Source organism: Culex pipiens, chromosome 2 (assembly GCF_016801865.2).
Source record: "Culex pipiens pallens isolate TS chromosome 2, TS_CPP_V2, whole genome shotgun sequence".
In the NCBI taxonomy this organism is placed as follows: Eukaryota; Metazoa; Arthropoda; class Insecta; order Diptera; family Culicidae; genus Culex; species Culex pipiens.
In genome coordinates, this window is record NC_068938.1 from 138,258,221 (window position 1) to 138,276,611 (window position 18,391).

At 35.7% G+C, this 18,391-nt stretch overlaps 1 protein-coding gene across 5 annotated transcripts in view; it reads left to right on the forward strand.

Moving 5' to 3' along the window:
- Positions 1–18,391, forward strand: part of LOC120426052 (uncharacterized) — a 272,074-nt gene that overhangs the window by 152,824 nt on the left and 100,859 nt on the right. For all 5 annotated transcript variants that reach the window (XM_052708656.1, XM_052708658.1, XM_052708659.1 and 2 more), the window contains 3 exons: positions 11,626–11,828; positions 12,417–12,588; positions 12,832–12,937. In XM_052708656.1, the coding sequence (XP_052564616.1) occupies positions 11,626–11,828; positions 12,417–12,588; positions 12,832–12,937 (481 nt within the window). The remainder of the gene's footprint in view (positions 1–11,625; positions 11,829–12,416; positions 12,589–12,831; positions 12,938–18,391) is intronic.

The window sequence follows — 18,391 nt, forward strand, 5'->3', positions numbered from 1 at the left end:
AGGAAAAGTTGGTTAGAAAAAGACAATTTCGAGACTCAATCAAAATCATGAAAAATGAAATGACAAAATGAGACAACACATAATGACAAAACGATTAAATTAGATTTTGCCAAATTAGACAACGCCAAAGTGAGACAATGTCAAGATTAGACAACAGCAAAGTGAGACACAAGCAACGTCAAATAATACCAAAGTGAGACAAGACAGCACAAAAAGACAATGACAAATTGAGCTAACAACCAACAAAAACAATGAGTCAGTGACAAAATGAGACAACAACCAAAGTAAAACAATAAAACAAAACGATTAAATCACACAAAAAAGCCACAGAATGAAACATCTAAAAATGAGAACTTTTTCTTTATAATAATAACGACAGATGAGAGATGAGAGATGAGAGATGAGAGATGAGAGATGAGAGATGAGAGATGAGAGATGAGAGATGAGAGATGAGAGATGAGAGATGAGAGATGAGAGATGAGAGATGAGAGATGAGAGATGAGAGATGAGAGATGAGAGATGAGAAATTCAGTTGGTTTTCATCATCAAAATATTCAATTATAAACAAATTTCGGATTGTGACGTGCATAACAGAAAGTCCGTTGAGTGATGTTAATATTGGTTAAAGCTCAACTTATCAATAATCCTGTTCAGATTTCTGGATTTTCAGTTAGTGCGTCCATCCCGAGAATTCCCGGGACAAAAATCCCGGGATTTTTCCAAAACCGGGAATTCCCGAACCCCGGGATTTTTTTATAATGTGTCCCGGGAATTCTCGAAATTGAAGAAAAATCAAATTTTATCCTGGGAATTCAGATTTGGTTGCGGAAATAGATAACCAGTTGAATACTTAGTAATCGATAAGAATTTTAAAGCATTACGATTTGTACTCGGCATACATCAGCTTTCATTTGGCTTATTATGGAAAATTGTTAAAATTTTCGTTTACATAATGTATAGCGCTTTAAATATTTTCTATTTAATTTTATATATTTTTAAAAGACTGGGTATATAATTATTTACGTAAATTTAGGTTTTTGAATTTGTTTAAAAATCATAGAAAAATATTTTTCATCGAATTAAGACAGCTGTTGATGCAATTTTTTTTGCATAATGTTTTGATAAACTTTGTTCACCGATTTCTAAATTTATTGCTCTAAAATTTATTGTAGCTATTCAAAATGCAGTGTCGAGTTTCTCCATTAGGCGGTAGTAACTCAATGATAATGTTTTAAATATGTTTTATTTAAAACATGAAATTCAAAACCTATCAAAATTTTACATTGACCGTTATCATTTTATTTGTTTTCGCTTCTTGTTTTTTTTTACATTTTCAAAGAAATTTTTCACGTCATAAAACAATAATAAAAGAAATATCACAATATATTTTAAATTGTGGTTAATCCAAAATCCAAAGCACAACACAGATAAAAAAACAATTTTAATTTCTTTTAAGCTATCTAAAAACTGCTTCCCTTGTTTCGATTGAGCTTTAGATTACCACCAGTTAATATTGTTGAGCTAATTCTATGATTTTTAGCTCGAAAACATAACCAATATAATGAAAACATACAATTTATGACTGTATCCAAAATTTCCCGGGATCCCGGGAATTCCAGGAATTCAAAAAAAAATTCCCGTTTCCCGGGAAATTCAAAACCCGGGAAATTTGGACGCCCTATTTTCAGTGCTTAAGTCATCGATTTCCGGCATCCAATCTCTTGCCCCAAAACGAAATTCTTCAATCCCAAAAACCCAACCAAAATCAAATCCTAATTTGGTGTGCGTTCGTTTGACCACGTGTGACGTCCGGGCATGTTTGTAAGATATATATGCGTCAATTTTGAATAGTACAATATTATTCCGTTTCTGGCCAGGAATGTCCACCCGTGCCTTTTTGCCACCCAATATCTCTTCCGATTTCTCGCTGTCAGCTTTTGAATAACTCGAGTGCCATCACTTCTTAGCAGCGGGGTCCAAAAATGTTCCATCCAGCTTCAGTTTCTGGCGAAGAAGTCGAAATATGTGCGAATTTCATGGAGGGGAAATCCATCCGGAAAAGCGGAACCAATCCTTGGCAAGACAAGACGACAAAGTCGGAATCTTCCCTCCTCCCCTCTTCCCCTCAGTGCAAAATACACATTCCGATTTGGCAAATATTTCCCAAACGAACCAGCAACTCCACTGCAGAGAGCGATATCAGATATCAAATTTTCTTACGAGACTTTTCTCGCCGTTTGACTCTGTGCAGTCCTGGCCTGCCTGGAGAGCTCGTCGTTTCAGGCCCAGACAGAAGAATCTGGTGTGCCGCCCATATTGGCCGGGAGACAGAGATCTGATATCAAAGGATATGGCCTCAATGCTTCATACGGAATGGCCTTCGACCAGGACACCGAGGAAAAACCCCGAAACGAAAAGATTTGGCTGAAATTATTTGCCTGCTGGGACTGGGGATGTACGAGTCAGCGATTATTATTTCCGCTTTTGCTCTCAGGAGCACCATACGGCTTTGGACTTGGGACTAGCTCAACTGGAAAATTTTGACCCGGCAATTAGGCAATTGCTAGCCTGCTGTGAGGAGGCATATTTCCATGATTTAAGCGGAAATTGCTTCTCGTGAGGCGCATTTCGGTGAAATTTGAGCTGGCTTGAGGAATGTTGAAATTTGATTTGAATGGTAAGTTTGATGATAATAAATTTCTCGCAGATTATTGATGCTTGGAACAAACCATTTCTGGTCAAATAAAACATATTAAGGCCAAAAATTGTGTTAAAGAATATCTCAAATAAATTTCCTATGGGTACCGGCATTCAATTCGTATGAAAAAAAAACATATTTTGCATGATTTTTAATTGATCATTAATGCTGATTCGTCTCGTTATTCATTTAAAATTATAATAAGTCTTGTACCCGTTATCAAGGTTAAATATTCTAGACAAAAATTTAACAGTTTTAAACGACAGCACTTAAATTTGAATGAAAACAATACCATCTTTCTAGAAAAGGTCACCAAAACCTTCACCAAAGATCATCACAAATGCACATCACGACTCTGCCAGTTATGTTTAACATCGTCTAAGATACTCATGAATACCTTATAAAAACACCAATTTTTCTACGACCTCCCACTTTTTTTACGACAACCATCAAATGCTAAGAAGCTGGAGATATTCCCCCCCTTCAAGATCAAATAAACCGCCACGTGGCAGCACACATCAAAAACCGGACCCAAATTACTCGAAATTTGCGTAAACTGCGTCGTCCCAGAGCAAATCTCGCCGCAGCCGCCGGTGTAATGCCATTACGAGGGCCTGCCGGAGCATATGAGGCCCAATGACATGCACGAAATTCAATAATCTCAAACCTAGAGAAAGAGTGAGTTTGAGGGATGAATGTATAAAATATTAACGACGAAGCACTTCGCACAATAGCTGAGGGAAGGACTCTTCTCCCTCCACTGCACGGGTTTTGAGCTTTTCCGTGAGCGAAAGGATGATGCCGAAAGGGTCCAGGCATTTGCATGCATATGAATCTTGAGTGCATAATAAAATAACTAACTTTCGGTTTGGGGAAAATTTCCTGCCAGAGTGGCTTAGGATCAATTCAGCATTTTTTACTACTCACTGCTCTCACATGGTGGGTTAGCATTTTGGGTTAGTTGAGTTCGCGGCCCCAGTCTTTCTCATTTTTCCACTTGCACTGCACAAATTGATTGATTTTTCATGAACCTAATAAAGGCAGCGATTTTTCAATACACCGCTTCGCAAGTCGAACGATTGAGCAACGAGCTACGCGAAGGGTGCATACAAATTATGAGCACTCTATTTTGGAGCTCGTTTGGTGGTGAAAAACGTTGCTCATAAATTATGAAGAGAGCTGAAAAATTGAGCAGTTTGAAATTCGTTTCCGCCCGGGCGATATAACAGGATATCGGGTATCTTTTATTCATAGAAAATTGATAATCTTTGGGGCGTGATAATTTTTCTCGATTGCTAGTTTTACCGGTTAGTGATGTATTTTAAACTGTGAATCTAGGATGGAAATTGAATAAAAAGCATTTTTTAAATAGAAAAGCAGACATCTTTTACATTCTAAGGTAATAAATGGTTCTATCTTATTCCCCAGAATCCCATTTCGTAAAGATAGAAATCATGTTTAAAGCAAAATCGAATTTGCAATCAAAAAGTACTTGAGCAGTTCTCCACCAAAACCGAATTATATTTATATTTTTTGATTTGGGTTAAAACTTTGTGGGTTCCTTCTCTATGACCAAAGAAGCCATTTTGTGTCATTGGTTCAATTATACAAGGCTCCATACAATCTTGGCAGCTGTCCATACCTTTCAAAGAAATTTTCTGATCGATTTGGTGTCTTCGGCAAAATTGTAGGTATTGATGAAAAAACAGGTACACAGAAAATGCCGATTTTCAATTCAAGTTTTTATCACAAAAACTCGATTTCCTAAAATCCATTTTTTATATTTTTTTATATGTTTTAGGGGACAAAACATCCCAAGTTTTGAACCATAGAGAAATATAAGGAAAAAAATTGCCGCCGAGTTATGATTTTTTGGACAAAATTAAATAATAGGAAATTCTTTTTTGACTTCAGTTTAGGCTGGTACAAATGTTATAAAAAGTTTTTGTCACTAGTGAACGGCCCGAGCGGTTTAGGCTTTCAGGATTTTTGTGATATTTACTTGTAGAGTCAAAACAGATCAGTAAACTTCACTTATCTGTATATTACACTTTTTAAAGATTACATTTTTGCGGTAACACTCTCAACTTTTACGCGCACGATCACATCACTCAACTATTTGTTGCTAATTTCATTAAGACCTTCGTCGAGCCAATTCTCTACGTTGAAGCCAGACTTGTCCTCCAGACCTCTTCGCCGAGCCATGCCAGACCCGAACTCCTAAGTCCCGGGTGGACTCTTCACGGCGGCTAAGTCCCGGCGGACTCTTCACAGCGGCTAAGTCCCGGCGGACTCTTCACAGCGGCTAAGTCCCGGCGGACTGCGGCCTCCACCGCTAAGTCCGGCTGGACTGGGGCCTCTGCTACTGGTGGCTGCTGGCGGGTCCGGCTGGTCTGGGGCTTCTTCAGGATCTGGAACTGGACTGGGCTTGAACTGGCTGGAACTGACTGGAACTAACCGCCCTCCTCAAGAATTTTGGGGTTTTTATAGTCAGTCCCCGAAAACTCTACTAAATTTTGTTCTACTAAAAGTGGTCCGTTTCGATGAGAAGCATCGATGAACCTCATGAATTAAATTATGCAGACCTCTGCAATTCTTCATGACTTTCCGTATGGTGTAGTGAGTACACCTCAAAATCGGAAGTCATGGGTTCGAACCATTGTCGTGAAACTTTAAATTATGTTATTGGAATATCAAAATTATGTTCCTAAAACATTCTCCAAAATGTTGGTCAATAATGAGAAGGTCGAATTCTCCATTGAACAAACATGTCAATGAATTTGGTTAAGCCACACCCTCAATTTCCCCTGTGTAATAACATCGCACATTCATAATTGAAAGCTTAACCATTTTGATTGCCTAACAATTGGCGAAATTTAATAAAGGGCTTTTCAGGTGAGGATGACTCATGATCCACACCTGTACATAAGCTTAATTATTTGTCGCGCAACGCGAGTCGACGGGTAAAATTATTTATGCTTGCGTAAGCGCGCATGGTCAGAACGGTGGTGAGGTTCGAAAAATGGACAAATTTAATGATTTAAATTTGAGGTCGCTGCAGTACGACCTCTTCCATTCTTGATCATTCGATGAAGACGTGGATTTCAGTAATTTGCAGTCTGAATTGGTGATAGTTTGGAAATTTGGTGTCAGAGAGACCTTTATGTAAAATTGGATGCCCGATTTGATCAAGTACTCAGAATTCCGTCATTGAATGGGAAACTTAATGTACTTTTCAATTCTTCTTCAACCCAGAACGGTATTTTTGTCATTTAGAACATAATTTTTAGTTTTAAAATTTCTTGTTTTTTTAACTTTGCAGGGATGTGTTTCAGAGTGTAACAATGTTTTACAAAGTTATAGCGATTTTACAAAAAAAAAGTTCAAAAAAAGCTACTTTTTGCGTTTATCTTTGCTTCGTCGTTCATTTCTGTCGCAGGTGACCTTGAACGGCCGTGATCAATTTTTTTCTGATTTTCTGCTCTTCAACTTAGTACAACGTATTTAATTAACTAAAAAACTGGACCAATTTTATGACATAAACATCGAAAACTTACTTTTTTAGCCAAGCTTGAGTTGCCTTTTAGCATACCAAATACCTTTTTGCCTTTCTTACTAAAGAAAGCTATAGGGTTTGCTTTTGGCTCCGACGCCAAATCAAGCTTCGTTCCCAAATCATTTCTAGAGAAATATTCATTCGAAAAATCTGCAAAAAATCATGGACGATCGATTTTCGACGCCCGATCGTTTGACAATGACAGAATTGGTCTATCTTCAATATCCGAATTTTGGCGCTTAATTTACTGCAGAGCACGCATGACGTCCGTGTGTGGTAAAAAAGTGCTCAATTTTGTGGTAGGGGGTTTCTCAGAGCCCACATTATGGATTTAAGCTCTCTTGGGCGCATTTGAAAGGGGATGTGCTGAACCTGAACCAGTTCCATACCAAATTTGAATTTATCCATTTTTTAAGGGGACTCGGAGCGTGTTTTCACATAATCAGGCGGTTTTCAAATGAAAATTCGATCGAAAATTGAAGCATTGAAATCGTTTATTTATCCAAAAAAATGCATTTTCGAGCCCTACATCCTCCCAAATTTTCATCCATGTCGGTAATGTGGTTCTTGATTTACAGCTTGTGGACTGATTCACTGTGAGGGGGAAAAACCACTAAAAAAGGTAAAAGCCAATTTTCACCAAATGCCAAAACTGTTCCTTTGGCATTTTATTATTATTTTTTTTCTCCATATCATAATCTAGACCATAATCGAGGTTTTTTTTTTTTCATAAAATTATTTTTATTAGGTCCTTTTCGGTACTGGGACCTGGTTAGGACCGAGTCGGCTTATAATCGAGGTTCTGAAACAAATTTGACCTCATTCGGATTTACCGTTCAGATTTTAGAAAATTTCCATTTTTGCCTTTCTTACTAAAGAAAGGTATAGGGTTTGCTTTTGGCTCCGACGCCAAATCAAGCTTCGTTCCCAAATCATTTCTCGAGAAATATTCATTCGAAAAATCTGCAAAAAATCATGGACGATCGATTTTCGTCGCCTCGTCGACAAGTTGTCAAGTTGAGCTTCACATGCTGGCGCGTATAGAGTTTTGATACTAGATTACCCACTATTAGTGCAAGTTGCTTTATCGATTGCTCGTTCATCACACATCGCCTGTCATGATTATCTATGCTAAGCTTCAGTGAACGCAAACTAGACGCAAGCAGCTATCCGTTCTGAAGCCCCATGCTCATTCTTTTGCCTTTCTTTTTTGTTTTGCTCATTCTGTATTTTGGTTCATCGTATCGGCTCGTCGGCAATGAACCCAGCGTATGAGTCAAGGTGGTTCATTCGGTACGTTTGCGTTTGTCGTAGTGAAGTCTCACCGAGCGCTCAGTCGCAGTATGCTTCCCAATCCCAAAAACGCCTAAATGCATACTACATAATTTTCTGGCTTGCTTATTGAAAGCTCACAGTTTTGCCTAACGCCTAAATGTCAGTTTAGTGAATTCCAGTAGGCGTTTCAAAGCTTTCAAAAACATTTATGCGGCTTTACCGTTACATCGTTTACAACACGGCAAATTCTCGGGTGCCAGTCATTTTGTAACCACTTTAACGCTCTGGAGCAAGACGGAATTATTTTGTTTTCTCGTTAATTCTTGATATTTTGAAAAGTGCAAAAAACACTCAGAGAATACGAACAATTTTGCGATAGGCAGAAAACATTACGAACATCGCAAATTGTGAGCTAATTCTCTGCCTCACAAATAATTTGTTCTGATTTAAAAAATCGAAAATGCTTGTGTGCGAGCACAGCTTACACCCGGCCATGGCAAATGAGGCAAAAACCAGCGCTTTTCAGTTTTATGAAAAAATCATGTTGAGTTTTGAATTGATTAATGAATAGACCATTCTTTATTTTGCTATTTCTTTAAAAAAAAATCAACTGCCGTTATCTTCCTTTTGTAAGAAAGGCTCTATCCCACCCAGGTGGGATTAAATCGGGTTTTTCAGTTTTGCAACACCGCCATTTTATTCGCCATCTTGGAGTCAAAAATTCTGAATCACTTCAGAGCATGTTGGGATCATATTCAAACTCAATAATAAAAAAAAAACAAGCCAGCGAAAACCATTTTTTTCTGTGATTCGATTATTGGAAGGGACATTTTTCCTAGGCCTTCGGATAATCGAGTCTGGTCGGTACTTATTTTTGGAATTCAACTTTTAGTGATAAAAGAAAGTAATAGAATCGATATTTTTTCCGTGTACACTTTTCTCTGAAGAGTTCCAATTATTACAAAACCTACAACAATGCCTAAGACACAATATCACTTGCCCATTTTGTATGAACAGCCCTCAAGATTGCTTGGAGTCTTTAATAAAAAAAAAAACTATTTATGCAAATGGCTTCTTTTGAAATTGGGAATGATTGGACAAATTTTTGTTCGTATTACAAATTGTGTCATATCGGCCTATCCAAGTAACATTCTAAGTGTTGTATCTTTCTTTAATAGAGATTAAAGTTTTCTTAGCCAAAAATGATCAATTTATCTCCAGAACAGTTAAACAGTCTTAAATATAGCCTCTCTAGGAAAACTTTAAGTGAAACATTGAAGTGCTACATAGAACTACGTTCCATGTTCTTAAAGTACACTTGAAGATATTTATAAAACATCCCATCATAAATCCAGCAAAGTTTTGGTCAATGTTTTCATAAAACTGTTAAGAATTAGAAGCATTTTGCTTGGTACTTGCACTCAAAAAAATGAGTTCGCGTAAACGTGAACAGAGTTCATGCCACCGGGAACCAGGAAGAAAACTGTTCAACTTTTATAGTGCATTGCACCATGAAAGTGAACTGTTTTCTTCCTGGTTCCCGGTGGCATGAACTCTGTTCACGTTTACGCGAACTCATTTTTTTGAGTGTGGGTAATTTGCCTGGCCTGTATAATATGTTTCATTTGTCTAATTCACTATAGTGCCTTCCCGAGCAGGGGTTAATAACACTGGATTACAAAATATTGGTATTACTTGGTCAAAGAACATGGGCCAAAATGTGCCCGTGGCTGTAAATTTTTCTTGTGGTTGGTAATAGATGGTAAAATACCATGAAATCATACCAAAATCTTTTATGTGGAAGACCACAATAATACCAAAACATGTTATTCCAAGGGTAAAATAATACCACCAAATTGCTTAAGTAACAAAACTTGGTTTTGCCATAGTTTTATTTTTTGGTATTCCCACGCCCTTGTAATATAAGATTTTGGTATTCCTGTGGATTTCCACAAACATTATTTTTGTATGATTTCATGGTATTTTACCATTTATTACTAGGCATACAAGGGCACATTTTGGTCGCTGGTATTTGCAAAAGTAATACCAAAATTTGGTATTTTCATGCTATTTGTAAGTGCAGCAGTTGCAATAAGTGAAAAAAAAACGGAAATTACAATTCTTCACATGAAACAGAAAAATCTACTCACCTGATGATTTCATGTTGATCTCAGTGATATTCTTCGCCACATCGAATACATGTGTCATTGATGAACGGCTTATGCTTGAAGCTCTTGAGCTTCTGAAAAATAACAACATTGAAAAATAAATGTTATTAAAATTAAATTGGATTGAAATTCACAAAAATTCAATAATCTGTCAATTGACTCGTTTTTCAAAGTAACTGGTTATCCCGACATCCCGATTTAAAAAAAAGTCTTAGTGGGTATATAAGAAAATTTTGAAATCAGTTTTAACATTTTTGGGTTTCAAGTAATTTTAGCGCAAAATTAATTATCTTGTCAAATTGGTAAAAAATTTCCCATAGTTTCAGAGGAATTTGATAAAACACTTTAATACCAAAATAATACCAAAATGTGGCATCCTGGTTTAGAAAATTTTCCACAATTTCAAGTCATTTCCTTAGGGGGTAAATCAAAAATGTTTAAAATCAAGTTTAAAATTTTCGGTTTTCAATAAAAGCATTCGCTTTGAGACATAATTTTAGCGCAAAATTAATTATTTTGTCAAAATTGGTCAAAATTTTCCCATAGTTTCAGAGGAATTTGATAAAATACTGTAATACCAAAAAAATACTAAAATGTGGTGTCCGACCATTGACAATTTTTCAATATCAAAACAATACCTTAAATTGGTATGATACCAAATTTTGCTCTTGCATAATCCTTAAGACAAATTTTAAAGGGTCCAGGAATACCAAAATTTGGTATTGATACCAGAGAAAGGTATTATTACACATTTCCCTTGTTATTTACCCGTGCTCATGTCTGGAAATTTCTAAAAAGTTGTCATTCGATGTCCCCTAAAACATATAAAAATAGTATTTTTTGCAAATCAAGTTTTAGTCACAAAAAGTTATATTAAAATCACCTTTTTTACCATGTATCATTTTTTCAGTGTAGTCCTTATCCATATCAACAACTTTGCCGAAGACACCAAATCGATAAAAAAAATCCTTCAAAAGATACAGATTTTTGAATATTCATACATCATTTTAGTATGGACAGCTGCCAAATTTGTATGGAAAATTATATGGAAAAACCAATGATGCAAATTGCATTCTTTGGGCATACCGAAGGCACCAAAATAATTTTCAGCCGGATTAAAAAATACCCAAAAAAATCGAATGACCGAAATCTGAGAGAATTGCTCTGTTCCTGAACCACTATTGTTAAACGATAACTAAAGAAATAAACTGACTTTTACAACAGAACCTTAGCATTATTTCTAAAGCAATTGATATTAAATGATCGGTTTCATCTGAAATTGCTTTCTGTCACTTACAAAATTACCATTTATTTGAATAGCAAATCAGAGGAAATGGCCGACAGTTAGTTATAAACCACATGATGTGAGAAATTCTCACACATTCAACATCTGGCCGTTACACGCATGATTCTCACCCGTCGTATCATCACTAATAACCAGAATTCCAAAGAATGATTCATTCAATAAATCGAAACGTATTTCTCAGAACACGAACAAATCACTAGCCGCGCCCAAGTCAAACGGAAGTCATGGTTCATAATTTGAAGGAGGAATGAAAAAACATCAACAAAACTCTATCATTTTAATCCATTTGGTGGCATGACCTGTAGAAAAACTCCTTCTTCATTTCTCCTGACAGCTGCGTTTTTTTCCTCCTCCTCCTTTGGTTTAATCGAAAGTTTTATGTGATCCCGTCACGATAAGGACACCAAATTCTACGGTTGAATGCCACGCTTGGGACCGTTTTCTGTCCTCACGTCCTCACGGGGGCTTGATTGACAGGACTCGACAAATAGGAAAGAAATGCAAACATGTCCCAGATGGGGTTCTCAACCCATCTTTTTTTTCCTGAAAATTTTCTGAGGAAAACAATTTATCCACCCGTTTTTAAACCCTTCTTTTCTTTTATATCTCCCCAAAATTTCAGAGTTTGCAGTGTCGGCGGTGAAGATAACCAGCCTCAAAGTGCCCTCCACGTACCTGCTGGACAAGAGCTCCAAGAATCCGGACCCGCTGATCCTGGACTGCGAGTACGAGGTGGACGAGTCGGAAAAGGGGTTCGTGCTCAAGTGGTTCCTGGACGGGCAGCCGGTCTACCAGTGGATACCGTCCAAAAATCCGTTTCCATTCGTAAGTAGCTCTTGGAACTCTCGCCCCTTTTTTGGCAAATATAAACACACACGGATCTAATTGAACCTAATTGACTTGCTTGGGGAAAGGGGAGAAAAGGTATTTTTAAGGGGAAGATTAAAAGGGGATGTCTAAGGACAAAGGGATGCAAAGGGATTTGACTTTCGGATCATGGTATTGAGTCATGAATAATTGAATTAAATTGAGTATCTACTTTATTCGCAAGAGGAAAGTTCAAAGCAGGGGTGCTTGTCGAACAGTTCTGGCTCAAACTTCAATTTCATTCAATCTTTGAAGACTTTGGATAAATGTTTATTTTTAGTAATTTGTGTGTATTGTATCCCAGTTTTCCTTCTAATACATAGTAGTGAATGTTTCATTTGTTCCACATAAGCAGATTTAATTGCCTGTCATTACCATTATTGCGAAAACGTGCCTTTTCGAGCGAAAGTAATTGGTTTTCCATCAACCAACTCTCGCGAATGTCAATTTGGTTCATGTCCCGAAAATCACTACCCACTCGCATGGGTCAGTTTTCCCCGAAAACTTCAAAAACCATCAACCTCTGTCCTCTCTGCTTCGTTTCAGCAATCGTTCAAAAACCGCGTCGACACCAGCTACGTCGTGTCCCAGGAGCGGTTACACAAGCACCGGGCGATGGCCATCATCAAACCGCTCGCGAACTTCACCGGCGAGTACGCCTGCATGGTGCAAACGTTCGCCTCGATCGACCGGAAGTCGGCCAAGCTGAAAATTATCGGTAAGTGCCGTGCCTACCAACCACCCAACATTTAGAATTTTTGGAAATATTTTTTTTATTTAAAATTAATCTTAACCTAAAAATTCATGCGAAATCAAATTTCCAGAGATCTCATTAATCCTCCTTTGGGGCACAAAGTGTAAAATTTTCCCGAAGGTCGTTCTGCTAATCTGCATCTCGTTTTTTCTTCTCTCCCTCTCCAACCTTTTCCATCCCACCCACCCACTATAATTGATTTCACAGTTCAAGAGTCCAAGTTTGATCTCAACTACTACCTGAACGGGGACGGCTACATCACGGTTGATTGCCACGCACGGGACATTTCACCGCTGCCGGAGCTGTACATCCGGTGAGTATACAACGTAACGTTACACAAACACACAGGAACATCGTGCAGTGATACGGTTGAGGGACTTGGCCGGGTGAAAAAGGCCCAATATTAACAGCCAGGACACGGAAATGTTTGATAATGTTTGAAACGAAGAAGAACAATTCTCTACTTTCTCGCAAATCGATGTTGATTTGGAGGAAACCCTGTCCATCAATATATTAGCCATATTGCATCATTGGTTTATCCATACAAGTCTCCATACAAATTTGGGTGTTGTTCATAGAAATTGCAAATATGCATTCATCCCTTGAGTAGGGAGTTTCTGATCGCTCTGGTGTCTTCCAATCAACAATGTCGAAAAGTCAAGGTCTAAGACATCAGAATCACTTCTCAAGATACAAATTTTCGAAAATTTGCATAGCACTTTTCTATGGTCAGCCTCCAAATGTATATGGGGACTTGTATGGACAAACCAATGATGCAAAATGGCTTATTTGGACATAAGAAATGGATGGACATTAAATCATTTTCCTAATTATTAGTTAGCTTGGTAATAATAATCGTATATATATATATATATATATATATATATATATATATATATATATATATATATATATATATATATATATACAGCAGTTCCATATGAAAGTTAAAGAAAAAAAATAAAAGTGCTTCGATTTAGCTCAAAATTTTTCTGGGGGTTCCTTAGCCAAAATAATTAGACCCGTATTTTTTTGTTTGGCCATTAGGGTGGCCTACGCCGTGTTAGGGTGGTTCGAAAAATGGCCATTTTCATCGATTTTCACAAAAATCACTTTTTTCAAAAAATCATAACTTCGCTCCATTTCAACCGATTTTAGCTGTCTAGGGCGCAAATGAAAGATGATAAGTTGGACTTCCAAGAAAAAATAATGTGGAGTTTCAAAAATCTAGCCTAACATTTAAAAAAGTCTTATGAAAACATCAAATGCCGTTTTGACGGTGTCCGGACCAAAGAGCCTATATCTGAAAATATTTTTAACGGATTCCTCGGACAATTTTACATAACATATCAAAAATTGGGCGAGGTTCATTAACAGGATTCAGAGATATGATTTTTTGAAAATAAAATCCGGGTTATTCGACGCGCCGCGCGCAAAAACGGGAGATTGACGAAATTGGCAAAAAAATCAACTTTTTTCACTAAAACTGCGATAACTCGAAAATTTCAGCGATGACCTATACATGTTAGGGTACCAAATTTTTTGTAATTGAAATACGCAACTTTTGGTACCCTAACATCTATAGGTCATCGCTGAAATTTTCGAGTTATCGCAGTTTTAGTGAAAAAAGTTGATTTTTTGCCGATTTCGTCAATCTCCCGTTTTTGCGCGCGGCGCGTCGAAAAACCCGGATTTTATTTTCAAAAAATCATATCTCTGAATCCTGTTAATGAACCTCGCCCAATTTTTGATATGTTATGTAAAATTGTCCGAGGAATCCGTTAAAAATAATTTCAGATATAGGCTCTTTGGTCCAGACACCGTCAAAACGGCATTTGATGTTTTCATAAGACTTTTTCAAATGTTAGGCTAGATTTTTGAAACTCCGCATTATTTTTTCTTGGAAGTCCAACTTATCATCTTTCATTTGCGCACTAGACAGCTAAAATCGGTTGAAATGGAGCGAAGTTATGATTTTTTGAAAAAAGTGGTTTTTGTGAAAATCGACGAAAATGGCCATTTTTCGGACCACCCTAACACGGCGTAGGCCACCCTAATGGCCAAACAAAAAAATACGGGTCTAATTATTTTGGCCAAGGAACCCCCAGAAAAAATTTGAGCCAAATCGAAGCAATTTTATTTTTTTCTTTAACTTTCATATGGAACTGCTGTATATATATATATATATATATATATATATATATATATATATATATATATATATATATATATATATATAAATATAAATATATATATATATACAGCAATTCCCCACGAAAACAGCATGAAAAAAACAAAAGTGCTCGGATCGGGCTCAAAATTTTTCTGGGGGTTCCCTGGCCGAAATATTATTTTTTTGTTTGGCCATTAGGGTGACCTACGCCGTGTTAGGGTGGTCTAAAAAATGGCCACTTTCGTCGATTTTCGCAAAAACCACTTTTTTCGAAAAGCCATAACTCCTCGCCATTTCAACCGATTTCAATTGTCTTATACGCAAATGAAAGGTGATAAGTTGGCCTTTCAAAGAAAAATAATAAGAAGTTTCAAAAATCTAGCCTAACATATGAAAAGGGCGCATGAAACATTAAAATGCCGTTTTGACGGTGTCTGGACCAAAGAGCCTATGTCTGGAAATATTTTTATCGGATTCCCCAGACATTTTTACATAATAAACTGAAAAATGGGAGGAGTTCATTAACAGGATTCCGAGATATGATTTTTTGAAAATAAAATCCGTTTTTTCGACGCGCCGCGCGCAAAAAACCGAAAAATTACGAAATCGGCAAAAAATCAACTTTTTTCACTAAAACTGCGATAACTTTAAAATTTCAGCGATGACCTATACATGTCTGGGTACCAAAAGTTGCGACTTTTAATTACGAAAACTTCTGCAAAGCAATTCTGAAAACAGGAAAACATTTTTACCAGCTTTATTTTAGATTATTTGGATGAATTTTTGACACACTTTTTGATCTTTAAAGTAAACAACTATTTTGTATGATTTTTTGTCAATACAAGTCTTTGAACAATGTTAGCCACTATTTAAACAAAACATGTTTGTAATTACTCAAAAACCTTCAACATTCAGGTAACATGCCGAATCGATTTGGAGTTCAGCAAAGTTTTTGGTTTTAATGAGGAGTTATCGAAAAAATTTGAAGATACATATTTTTCCATGGAGCCATGTATTTAAAGAAACGTATGACTATTAAATTTCGATGCAAACATTTCCTTTAAAAATATCAGTTAATTTGTTGTTGACTGGAAATCAAGGCAAATGTTTCCTTCTTATAGAAGTTTTGATGATGTTATAAGTTACGATAATTTTAAGAAAAAATTAAGATTTCAAAATACAATTTGTCTACGAAAACAAAAGCAACTAGAGCGTCCAATTTCCCGTCCCGGGAAAAAATTTCCCGGGAATTCCCGGGATTTCCCGAAAAATAATATTTCCCGTTTCCCGGGAAATTTTTAATTTTCTGGGAATTCCCGAAATTTAAGCGGAAGTATACATTTTCCTTACTTTTTGGTCCCAATTTTATTTTTAATTTAAAAAAATATTAATGAGAGAACCTAACTTCATTTTATTCATTTTAATCTACTGTGCATATTGAACTTATATATTTTAATCTACTGTGTATATTTAACTTATAAGAAAAACGGGGTATCAATGATAGGATTTCATTCTGTTTTTATATTTTTTTCCAACTGGTAAGGTTTGTCTCAAGATTATTATTTTGTAAAACATGTACTGGGGTAGGCCACACATGGTCCATGCACTATTGTTGGAAAAAAATGTTTTTTCAATAGTATTTGAAAACTAGTGGCGTTGAAAATTGTTTTTAGCATTTTGGGGTGACTTTGTACAAAATATTTGTTGTTAAAATCAGATTTAATGTATTCAAAATTTACACAATCACTAAGGTTGCTGAAAAGTTTTTAAGAAGAAAAAGAAAATCAATGTGTTAATTTTACTTAACATAGTTTATAAGTTTTTTAACAATATACCTATAATTTTTTGGTGAAAATGATAAAAAGTCAAAATTTTGCCTAAAAATCCTTCAAATGAGTTTTGTTGATAAAATTACGGTCTAGAACAAGTTATTTGCCATGAAAAACATAATTTCTGCATGTTTTTTTTTTTGTTTTATGAGTCAACGTTATTCTTAAACATATTCCTTTGAAATGGTAACAGAGACAAATTTAAAAGCATTTTTATGGTTAAGAAGCATGGATTTTACTCACTGATTCAATATTTTATTTAAAAAAACAATAGTTCTTAACAAAAAAAATCAATTGATATAATAAGAAAATTTTATTTTTTTTTTTTGCAAAGTTGTATGATTTTTATAAGCAGTCAAGCCATTAATTGACCCCTACACTCATTTTGAACATTTAAGTTGCAGTTCTATACAATTTTGTTGCAAAATATCAATCAGAAGCAGGATAAGATCAATTTTCGATAAATTTCAAATTTCCCGGGAAATTTGTTAAAAATTTCCCGTTTCCCAGGAATTTTGTAAACCCGGGAAATTGGACGCTCTAAAAGCAACAATTTGAAATTTTTCAGACACTTTACATTTTGTCTTATTAGAAATCGTACTAAAAGGCATCAGAAATACAGCATTACTAAGAATAAATTCCACGACATATCGTCAGCTGTGTGCTATCTTGTGACAATGACCATTTAGTACTATTCGAGAAAATCGATTTTTAAAGTTTGATGATAAATATTTTCAAAATATGAATGACAGAGCCAAACTTTTTGAAGCAATCGGTTCGTATACTATCGCTTAACAAACGATCCAAATTTCAACTGATTTGGTTACACCAGTTAAAAGATACAGTGAATTATGTAATCAAAAATCTGAAAAGCACGTGTCACAAGTGTGTTTCGAAAGTAAAATTGTACTACGTGTCACAAGTGTGCACAGAATTCCCATACAAACTAAAATAAGCTCAAATCAACAGTTTAACCGACTTAATCAGTATATTTTCAAAAACAAAACATTGCATTGCTTTTAGAAAGTGTGTATCAACATAAATTTGTGAAAAACAAGAAAAATTTTCCACATTTTCCAACAACATGTATGACGTGTCACAAGTGTGCACGATCATTTTGATGATAAATTGGTCTATGTCACAAGTGTGTATTGCGATATCCGGTAAACGGAAGCGAGTTTCCAAAATCGGGTTAAAGCATCTTGTAGTGTTTGTTAAGTATAGCAAAACGTCATCATTAACTAAATGGTCTATGTCACAAGATAGCACACAGCTGACGATATGTTATGTATGTGTCACCTAAATGGGCTCATTTTATACAGCTAGCAATACTTTATTTAAGACCATTTGATTTTTAAGTGATTTTCAGAAGATTTATCCTGGTCTATCAGCATTAAATATTTTGGGAATGGTGGCAATTAAGCTACATTCTAAATTTTGAGAATTTTTTAAATCAAAATTGAAGGTTTTTAACAGCTTTAAAATTTTCCTAAATTTTAGTTTATTTATAAACAAAATATTCCAGCAAAATCAAAGTATATGACAACTTTTGCATTTTTGGTGAACATTTGAAACATTTCTACAATTTTACGAACAGAAATTATTTGTTTAATGGTGTATATTTCCAAAATATTAAAATGGTAGAAAATTCTTTAAATACCTTATATAAAATTAATGAATGTAATTCAGACAGTTTGTGAATGATTTTCAGGAATTCTTGAATTATTTTAAAAAAATTAGCCGTATAATAATTCACATTTTTAAA